General features: G+C 49.3%; 1 protein-coding gene across 1 annotated transcript; it reads right to left on the minus strand.

The window, feature by feature from the left end:
• Positions 1-6,228: 6,228 nt before the first annotated feature.
• On the minus strand, positions 6,229-8,580 carry POU4F1 (POU class 4 homeobox 1). Its single transcript, XM_068157915.1, has 2 exons — positions 8,168-8,580; positions 6,229-7,279 (listed from the first exon to the last, which is right to left on the minus strand). The coding sequence occupies exons 1-2, from the start codon at positions 8,288-8,290 to the stop codon at positions 6,236-6,238; spliced, it is 1,167 nt and encodes a 388-aa protein (XP_068014016.1). The 5' UTR covers positions 8,291-8,580; the 3' UTR covers positions 6,229-6,235.
• Between the last annotated feature and the right edge of the window lie 2,458 nt (positions 8,581-11,038).

Here is an 11,038-nt window from a genome sequence, read left to right on the forward strand (position 1 = left end):
ATTTGAGACTTCTATGTCTCGCTTGCGAGAATTGATGGGAAGCTAAAATTTGTCTTCAAGTACCAGAGCAGTACGTCCTTTTTTTTTTTCCCCTTTCTTTTTAAAAATAATTTATTTAATTTTTACATAAGGCCCTTTAAATACTTCAGTCCTTGGCGTTATTAACGCCCTGTGACATCAGATTTTTCTAAAGTAATTCCACATTCTCTTCCCGATTTTTTAATTTTTTAGAAAGAGTTGTTTAACAACTTTTCCTCCGGAGTTAGAGATGCTTTGGCACACTGAGGTGAGCAGGATGAAGGAGTTAAAATGCAGTTCAAAGGAGGACTCCCGCTTTCCCCAGAGGGGCTGTGACTCCGCTGAAATCCAGAGACCAATTTGGGAAGCAGATTTTGCATGCACAGCTGCCCCTTGACGATCAACCACCGCAGACTCCCGGGCAGGGTTTCGCTGGTGACATGCCCACAAATCCGCACCAGTGCAATTCACCGGGCTGCTCGGGGCCGTCTGCCCGCGGAAACTCCGCGCTGAGTTTGCCTTAAAGTTACGTTTTAAACCAGCAGGAGCAAAGCAATCCTGTTGGTGGCTTCTAGGGGGCGGGGGATGGTGTACTGGGGAGGGAATGAGCATCTCGCAGCCTCCTCTGCACCCCGCGGAAGCAGTTCCCGAGCAGGAGCTACAGTGGTGGCCCAGCACCGATTGCCGCTTCTGTCGGCAGTGGGAGGCAAAGGCAGGAAGTGCGCAGCAATGCCCGCAGGTCCCCGCCTAGCCCTTCTTGCTCCTGCCTGTTCCCGGCTGTTGTTTCTCTGCCCGACTGCGGGGCTGGGGCCCGCCAGGACAAGAGCCGCTTTCTGCTGTTGCCGCTTCTTCAAAGATTTATATGTGACATCTTATTTTAAATTAACTTTTGAGCCCTGGATTTCATTCATCCATCCACGCAGCCACCCACCCACCGCCTGTCTATCTCTCTTGCTATGATGAAAAAAGATTTGCTTGCAGTTTTACCACTTCGGTCCCATCTCTGGGACCGATATATTCAGCTGACCTATATATTCATCTACTGCTTTTCTCCCAAACTGAGCCTCCTTCAGGTGCGAAGGGGTTGCAAAGGAGGAAAAAGAAAATGCTTTCCAAAAGCGGAAGGGGAAGGAATGAAGGAGGGGTAGGGAGGAGACGGGGGGGAGGGGGGGGGGGGGGGTTGCTCGTGCAGCACGCCTCCCATCAAGCTGTCTTGACAACAATTACTAAAGTTTTTAATTAGCCTCTTGTTATAATTCATTTTATTAATTTTCTAAATCTCAGTCCATGAATTATTAACGGCGGCTCCGTAATTGTGTTTGCAGGGGCGGACGTGTCGGCGGCGGCCCCGCCGAGCTGTGCCGCGGCTCTCCCTGCGTGGGTCCTCTCCGCGCCCCGGCTGGGGCAGCGACCGGGGTGGCAGCGGGGCCCCCGCCTTTTATCAACTCCTAAATAACGTAATTACCCATAATCAGACCCTCGTCTGGCAGGTGGAAACAGGTTCCCAAGCGGATTGGAATTCTGCTGCTGATCTTTTAAAAATCAATTAGGGTTTTCCTCCGCTTTGGAATCAGCAGGTAAATATAATAAAGCTTTAAAAGGAGAAAAAAAAAATACCGCCGGCTGAAAAGCGAGACATAAATAACTGGAGGGATTTAAAATCGTTTGGGAAATGCCAGAATAACACAGGGCAGCAGCGGCGGTACCAAGCTTTATGCGCTCCAGTCCGTCAGAGTTAAAATAATTATCTTTAGACAAATCTATCTCTCTTCGGAGGAAAGGGGTGACACAGGGAGGCGGGGAAGGAGGCATAGAAACCATAAAATCCGTCCTGCAGGACACTTCGTTCTTTTTCTGGGGAGCCTTTTTACTTGTTGAACCAGGACCGAATTAGGCTTAATATCACAGGAGAGTAAAAATCAATACGAGCGTGACAGTGGGTGTCTGTTTTTCGCTTATGATGGCCTAATCTGAGTTGAAAGCAATCGCAGAGCAAGTGTTAAGCAGAAATTCTGGGATTCCGCACGGGTTTTGCGGATTTAGGACTAGAAAATAACATCAGGAGAGAGGCGAGATACCTCGGGCGTGGAAAGAAACGCCATTCAGGGGACTGCAGTCCCGAAGCGTCCTCGGCCAGGGTCACAGATCCTGAACTGGCTGAAGTTCAGAAGCTATCAGAAGTGGTGACCATACAGCGGTCTCAGCCTGTATCACAAAGGGGAGGGGGGAATCTACAATTTTTTGGTCAAAACTTGCACTCTGTATACAGGAAGTTGCACACCGTTGGGGGAATAAATGCAAATATATATATTTTACGTCTTTGTCTTTATTGCTTCCCCCACCCCCACCCCCCACCCCGTAGTGTAGAACAGGTATTAGTCCTTTATAAACACAAATGTAAACAATGTTCTTTCTTTCTTTCTCTGTCTCTTTGTCTTTCCCTCTCTTTCTTTCTTTCCCTCTCTCTCCCTCTCCCTCTCTCTTTCTTTTGATATTTTTAGTGAGGCATTTATTCAAATAGCTTAATGAGTACTTCCTGGCTTTATGAACTATTCAGATTTATCCAACGGCAAGGAGGACATTCCGGTTTTGCACAGTTTCCTAGCATGACAATTAGGAAACTCTGCAAAGCTTTTATTTTTACCATCTGTTTTATTAACATTTTTTTTTCCTTTGTATTTGATAAGGATTGTGCTTATTACAAACCAAACTCCTTAACTTCTCAATACATACATCGGTCAGTACCGTATAATACAAATGTGGTATCGCTTGCAACATTTCAATCATTTGGGGCAGATGGGGGGCGGGGGGGGGAAAGGAAAAAAAAAAAAAACCATTTATAATTATTTTTATTTGTTCATTCCTGACTCTCCAAAAATGATATCCGGTAATACTTTTCTATAAAATAATATTTTTACAAATGCATTTATTAAAAATTCTGATGACATTTCAAGTCAATAACAACAGAAACAAGTCAATTCCCAGTGGACGAGATCTATATGTTTTGGTTTGTTTGTTTTGTTTTAAAAATACCTTTAGTGTTTATATTCTAACATCAGTAGTTGTTTAAAATCACAGCTTTTTGAACGTATCGTTAGTTTCTGAACATCACGTGTCTTGGTTCACAGATTTACCGGCAAAATTAAAAAGATTTGGCTAAAATATGTCTACAGAAGAAATAATCCCAGCTATTAACTCTTTACATTTGGCATCTGATCTAGTCACAGGTCATCAGAAAATAGAAAGAGGTTCTTTGATCAGTTGAAGCAGTAGGTGGCATCCTATACGTTCCTAATGAACAATTGCATTTACAACATCAGGAGAGATCAGTTTAGGATTTTCATATTTATTAACCCAAAACAAAAATAAAGTATCTTGTTACATAATTAAGTGCAATTAGGCCAGTCGGAACAACATACAAACCTGAAACCACCCAAACTTTTCTTCTTTATACATATTTTGTAGGTGCATAATCCTTTCCAGCAAACTGAAAAGAGATACTTCGGAAGTCCTTCTTAAAATTTTACTTTGATTTATATTCTGCACTTATAGAATAAACTTCAAGAAACACACGCAGCTAATATATAGTTAATTTTATTCAGAGCACCGATTTTCACATAAGAGCTATCTCAAAGTAATGATTTCTGGATTTAGCAGAAAAATACATCTCTCACTATTTTCTTTTTGGTAGAATTAGTTTCATCATCTAACGGCCATAACTTGAATTTACCAGCAGTGTCTTGGAAATAATTTTTCTCTTCTTCTTCTTCTTCTTCTTTTTTTTTTTTTTTAATGCACCCAATAATAGTAACTATTCTGTTTCCACATTTGTTTTATTTGTAAGTATGCTGGGACGGATCTCCCTGTTGTATTTTGGCGTACAGAAATATTTCTGACAGAAATAAAAGTAATAAGGACAACCAAGGAGAAAGCTCAGCAAACATACATGGACAGGTAGATTATTCAGTGAGACAGTTCAGGATCCACATGTGGTTGCAGTTTGTAGCCTTGTTTTTTGTTTTTGTTTTTTAATCCTGTGCATTAAAGAAAATATTTACAATCCTCTTTTTCATCTTTTTTTTCCCCCTCTTTTTTTTTGTCTTTTAAATCTAAATACAAGAACGTGACAAGAATGTTTGTGTTTTCAGTGAAAACAGGCAGTTAAACTGTGAAATTACACCATCCACAAAAGATTCTACCAGAAGCTAGTCTATTTAGTGCCCAGTTTCAAAATGCATAGAATGTTTGCGCTGCAAACAATGATACACAAAATAATATTAATAATAATAAAATAAATAGATAAATAAATAGATAAATAAATAAACTAACAATATCGAGACTTTTTCATGGATCTTTCTATGCTGTGTAGTTTTTTTCTTTTAATTCTCCCCCGCCCCCCCCCCTTTTTTTCTCCCATGCATAATTTCAGTCTATTGTGTGTTTTGATTTAAACGGAATGATATTTGCTTTTCAGAGAGAAACCTTGTTACTTGAAAGCCTCAGTAGTCGCTCAGTAACAGCCAGAGTCAGCAATGGCTTCTACACGTAGCTGGTGACTTTGCCTAATGAGCTCTGATAATTTTCCTTCCCACCCCCCCTCCCCAATCCATGAGACATAAAATGCACCTTGATGATTATCAGCATCGTTATTATGGAATAACATCATCGCTTCCAACCCGGGAGCCTGTGATAGTGCAAATTGAACCCCCCCACACACACTCCCGCTCAAAAAAATCATCCTCTACCTAGCGTTTATTTACAATAAACGACTTTGAAGCCCACATGGTTGTTTTGCCTGTTTGTTCCCAGCATGCAAACCCCTCAGAAACAAATGTCGTTTCAAGCCCCGCACTAGTAGATTTCCTTTGCCTACCGGGTTCAATCGCCCCCAGCCCTTGGAGAAAACCAAGCTAAATCCAGCAGATCTGGTATGGATGCCGGGGGGCATGAGGTGGTGAGCAGTGGGGGAGGGAAGGGAGTGAGGACGTATTTAAGCACGAGCCTTAATGAATCTGAACATCCTCTTTCGGAGAGCATCCCTGCGCTGGCAGGTTTGGTATCTGTCTCCAGACACACCTCTGTTAAAGGCAGGGAACCGTCTTTAGACACAGATGTAAAGGCAAATCACCCAGGAGAGGGAAGAGAAATAAAGGGGCTACGGAGTAACTTTTCTGTTTGTTTTGCTGAAGTTAGGATTATTGAGGCAAGAGCCGAGAGGGAAAAGATCGCTGCCGAGCCTCAGGAGGTTTGGCTGCCCCGCTGGGCTGCCTGCCCCTGCCCCGGCCCTGCTCGCAACACTCCCCCGGCACAGAGAAGACCCATCGTCAAAGCCTCGTGAAGAAGTGCATTTGAGGGAAAAATAAAAGCAAGCAAAAAAATCACCCCCAAACAACTACTAAAAACCAACCAACAGCAACAAAACAAAAAAGCCCAACCCCAAAAAACAAAACACAAAAAAACCACCAGGAAAAAAACCAAACAAACAAATTCTCAACCAAACAAAAAAAAACCCCAACCAACACAAACAAACAAAAAAAACCAACAACCCAAAACACACAGAAAACGCAAAAGAAAAATAAAGCCCGAACCTAAACCAACTAAAGAAAAAGAGCCCCCACACCAAGCCACCGCCGTCCTTATTCATTAGCTAGCCAGAGAAAAGAAAGAAGACCAGAAAGTAATGAAAAGAAACCCAAACCAAACGTAGCGTCATCACCGACAGTTTCGCCTTCCATGTTTGTTGGTCGGGCTTGTTTTCCTTCGGAAAGTTGTGACTTAAGTATCTCGGTTTGTGGTTGTTGCTGTCACGGCATTTATTGGTGTGTGTTTGTGTGTGTTTACGCTTTAAGTTGCTCTTTCTCCCGCTTTCTGTCGGGGGGCGTGGGGGGGGGGGGAACACGGACAGAGGTGGGACTGGGGCCGCAGAATTGACCCATGCGGGTTTCTAGACCGTTTTTACCTCCTCTCCTTCTTCTAGTTGGTGTCCCGGTGTCTTTTTTGTTTTAATAATTGATAGAGTACACCCACCCCCCTCCCCACGCACGCCCCCCTTCCCCTGTCATCGAGTAGTTCACGTTTCATTTCTACAGCGTCCCTTGGTCCCCAGGAGCTTCTCACGGCGTCTCGGGCGACTGCGGTGGTGCATAGGCGTCCCCCGCGGCCCCGGCCCGGCCCCCCTCGGTGCCCCCGGTGCCCGGGCCGCCCCTCCCGCCCACTCCTAGTAGGTGGCGGAAAATTTCATCCGTTTCTGCTTCTGTCTCTGGTTGCAAAACCAAACCCGCACCACATTCTTTTTGAGGTCCAATTTCTCAGCGATGGCGGCGATCTTCTCAGAGGAAGGCCGGGGCTGGACGGCGAAGTAAGCCTCCAGGGAACGCTTCTCTGGAGCGGCGATGGAAGTCCTCTTGCGCTTCTTCTCGCCCCCGTTGAAGAGCTCGGGTTTGTTCATTTTTTCCCGCTGGGCGCCCTCAGCCTCCTCCAGCCAGGCCTGCAGGATGGGTTTGAGGGCAATCATGTTGTTGTGGGAGAGGGTGAGAGACTCGAAGCGGCAGATGGTGCTCTGGCTGAGGGAGCCCACCCCCGGGATCTTCAGGTTGGCCAATGCCGAGCCCACGTCGGCCTGGGTCACCCCCAGCTTGATGCGGCGCTGCTTGAAGCGCTCGGCGAAGGCCTCCAGCTCCCGCGGGTCCGTGTCCGAGTCGCAGATGGAGGCCAAGCCAGCCGCCCCTACCACCGCTGCCGCCGAGGCCACCTGCCCCGCTGCCCCGTGGTGAGCGGCCACCAGCCCCGGGTGCGGCAGCCCCGACGGCATGTTCATGGCGGCCGGGTGCGATAGGTGGCCCAGGCCGTGCATGTGCGAGTGCGGGTGGGCCGAGGTGGAGATGAGGCCGCCGCCGCCCCCGCCGCCGCCGGCCCCGCCGCTGCCGGCCCCGGCCCCGCCGGCACCCGCCCCGTCGTGGCCAGCGCTGCCGCCGCTGCCGCCGCCTCCTCCGCCGGGCATGAGCGCTAGCGATGGGGAGGTGATGTGGTCGAGGAGGTCTCCGGGCTCCAGCGCCTGGTGGTGGTGGTGATGGTGGTGGTGGTGGTGCGCCAGGGGCACAGTGGAGGTGGAGGTGCAGGGCACGCTGTTCATGGTGTGGTAGGTGGCGTCCGGCTTGAACGGGTGGCTTTTACCCTGCGAAACGGCAATGTCGACGGCGGCCAGAGCCTCGGCCCGCGCCAGCAGGGTCTCATCGAGGCTGGCGAAGATATTGCTCTGCAGCTGCAAGGGACACAAAAAAGAGCGGGGTGCGGGAGGAGGAGGGCAGGGGTCAGCCACGGAGAGGGCAGAGACAGCGCGGAAAGGGAAGGGGACGTTGGGGTTACGGGAGCGCCGTAGGGAAGGAGGGGGGAAAGTTGAAAGAGGGGAGCCCGGGCGGGGACAGAGAGGCGGGCAAAGTTGGGGTGAGCGTGCGGGGGAGGGGGGAGACAGCAGCAGTATGCGCATGTAAAGGGGTACGGGGTGGGGGAAGCACAGTGTAGCAGGAGACAGCACAGGGATGTGAGGGGAAATAAGGGATGGGGTAGAATAATTGGGGGGAAAGCGATGAGAGGGAGCAAAAGAGGCAAAGCAGCAGCGAAGGGTAGGGCAGGAAGCCGAGGGGTTGAGAAACAGAGAGGAAGAGGGCGTGAAGGAAGCAAATAAATGAAAAGAATAAAAAAAAAAAAAATAAAGGGGGGGGGGGAGAGAAATAAGGACAGAAAAAGAGAAAGAAGAAATGGATCTGTAACTCTCAGCTGGGGAATTGTGTCAAACACAAGAGCACATAAAGCACATTTCCTTTCAGAGGCCGAGTCATAAAAATTAATACAGAAAGTGGATGAAGTCGGAGACGCGTGTGAACACCGCTTTCAAAAAAGATCACAGGCGCTCAGATGATTGCAGAGGACGACATGAAAAAAACATTAAGCGCCGCTTGTCAAAATGTGCCTCGCAGCGGTTTTTTTATTAATGCACATACACATACATGCAGTATACAGGAAAGTGAGAGAGAGAGAAAAAAAGGAAGAGTGTATGCCTGTGTGTGAGAGAGATGGGAGAAAAAAAAAAAAAGAAAAAGAAAAAGAAAGAAAGAAAGAAAGAGGAGAGCTGCAGCTGCATGTCCCTTACCGGTGGAGTTGGTAGACATGCTCTTCTTATTGCTTCCGAACTGGAGTGTAGAGAGGGGTATTTGTGCTCAGGTAGGGTGGGATGCATGGCAAAATGCGGCTGCTTGCTGTTCATAGACATCATCTTGAAGGCTTGGCATGTAAATCCACAAACACTCCTAAAGTCGGGAGAAAAGTGCTCTCCGGGCGTTCTCTTCCCGCCGGCGTCGGATAGCGGTGGAGGAGCCGGTGGCTGCGGTGCCGCAGCGGACCCTGCCCCCGCCGCCGCCGCTTCCACGGTGGCTGGGGCTGGGCTAGGTGGGTGGGTGAGAGGGCGGCGAGGCTCCCTCCGGCCTCCGCCGTCTCACTCCTCTGCCTGCCGCTGCCCGGCGCCGGGCGCGCTGCGCTGCGCTCTGCCCGCACCTGAGCCCCGCATCCCGTGGCTACCGCCGGGCGGGCTCTCGCGAGAGCGCGGCGGCTCCGGCTTTGACAGGCATCAGCTGTCTCCCCCCCTTCCTCCTCCTCCTCCTCTCTTTCCTCCTCCTTCTCCTCCTCCTCCTTTTCCTCCCGCCGCCCCCGGTCCCTGCCTCCCTGTGCCTTGTTGCATCTCCCGCAGCCCTCGCCCGTCTCGCCGGGGCGGCGGCGGCGGGGACGCTCTTATAGCGAGAGGCGCCGAGGACCGGGCGGCTGCGGAACCTGTGGCTGCCACACGTGCGCGCTGCGCGGCCGCCGGCGCGGCCCAGGGCGCCCCGACGGGGAGGGGATGGGCAGCGGGGCGCTGGGGCAGTGGGCGCCTCCGGGGCGGGGCCGGCCCGGACGGGGTGCAGCCGGGAGGCCTTTTTCCCTACTCTCGGAGCGGAGCTGGCAACCGGACCGGACCGGCCCTCGGCACCGGAACGCAAAGGTGCGCCTGATCCGGCAGCACCAGGCAGGAAAAAGCGAGTCCGCGCCGAGGGCCCTCACCGCAGAAAGGGGCGTCCTCTAGCCGCGCCCGGCTACTTTCGGTCATTATATAGAGGCTCCTCGGGAAGAATCAAGGTGTCAGACACTTGTTTGAAGTACTCAGAAGCTACCGACTTCCACACGATTTCATTTCGCCCTACTCTGTGTAGTTTAGTTGGAAACACTACTGTGCCAGCCACCGCTGGTGACAGCTGCTTCTCCCCCGAGGAGCGTGTGTATGACTTCTGCCGTGACTGCCCAGCCAACCCTCTGTCCTTCGCCGTGGGGAAATCCAAGTTTCATGTAGAAAGCACTCATACACAGAATACATTTTCTTTTTTCTTCTCTTATCTTCTCTTTTCTTCTCTTTTCTCTTTTATCCTTTCTTAACCCTTTCTTTCTTTTCTCTTTCTTTTCTTTTCCTTTCTTTTCTTTTTCTTTTCTTTTCTTTTCTTTTCTTTTCTTTTCTTTTCTTTTCTTTTCTTTTCTTTTCTTTTCTTTTCTTTTCTTTTCTTTTCTTTTCTTTTCTTTTCTTTTCTTTTCTTTTCTTTTCTTTTCTTTTCTTTGTGGGCCTCTTTCTTGCTCTCTGTATTTTTCTCTCTTTTTCTCTTTGTTGTATTGGGAAATTTTAGGGTCCTTTCTATGTCTGTTTTACTCCTCTCTCTCTTCACTGTGGTTTATTTCTTGAATTCTCTTTCATTTGAATGAAATGGTTAAGGAGTGACACCAGGGTTAATAACGTACGGTTGATTTTATGAGCGATTCGGGATTTCTGTCCCGTTTTAGAGCAGATTTTTTGTTTGTTTGTTTTTAGCTGCCTATAAAGTTGGAGACAACTGTCAAAGGACTGTACCTGCTGCTGTGCATGTGAGGTAAAGGCGACTCTCTAGGGAAAGCCCCTCGGTGAATCTTGTCCCCTGGGGCATGCTGTAGTCGTCCCTCGCTGACGGACCAGCTGCTACCCTGTGTGTTTCAGCAGGGCTGCGGGCGGGCAGGCAGCGGGGAGCGGCAGCGGAGTGTTTGGATCAGGGATAGAACAGCCTCGGAAGGCATCGGAATTGCTCTTTCTCCCGCACGCCGAAAGGCCACTCAAGCCCATGCAGGCACACATACGCAGCATACACCGCAAACCCAAGTAAAGACCACATTTTTCTTCATAAGCCCTTCCTCAGTTCTCCATCCAGTCCGAGAGGAAGGAAGGAACGACTGCCAATTAGTCGTGCGAATGGGAACCAGGTCTCCATCCATTACCGCGTCCCCTGAGGTGGCGGAATGCAACTTCATCTCTGAGGAGATGAACTTGAAAATGAAAGACACCGGTCTGAAGCGGACTTTGTCTCTACTTATTTATGGAAATCATTGCATCAGAATAGCCAAAGCATACTTTCTGTGGATTTCTTTCTCTTTTTGTGTTCCTTTTGTTTGTTCGGGCTTGGGGAAAAAAAAAACCAAAACCACAAAACCCGCCATATGACTTATTCTATCTTTTTCTAAGCTACCATGTCTTGTAAGCAGAAAGCCTCCTGGGGAAGTGATGGAGAGGAGGAGGAAAGTGGGAGAAAATAGGGGGCTTTGCCAGGTTGCTGAGAAGGGACCAGCTCCAGAAGAAAGGCCCGAGCAGCCTGCCTTCACCCGTCAGTGGCGAAAAGCCAGCCAGAGGCACGCACCGCGGGACTACTTGACTGGTGCTGGCGGGGGAGACGTGGTGGAAATCCGAGCTCACTTCCTCGCCCTGTGCAGAAAAGCGTGGGATATGCTCCCACTGGGACGAGTGGGTGTTTGTCCACTCCTCTCTGCGTGGTTCCTGCTTCCCAGGACTCTCTCAGGCCAAGTTCATCAGGTTTCCCTAAGAGAAACGCTGAGATCAAAGGAAAAATGTGCAAGCAGCGACAAAGGAGTTCGCGGTGAGGTGGGCTGTGGATTTCTAGGCTAAGTGGTGACCTGCCTCCTT

This window comes from Melanerpes formicivorus, unplaced genomic scaffold (assembly GCF_026170545.1).
Source record: "Melanerpes formicivorus ecotype bairdi unplaced genomic scaffold, bMelFor1.0.p_v2 SCAF_1, whole genome shotgun sequence".
In the NCBI taxonomy this organism is placed as follows: domain Eukaryota; kingdom Metazoa; phylum Chordata; class Aves; order Piciformes; family Picidae; genus Melanerpes; species Melanerpes formicivorus.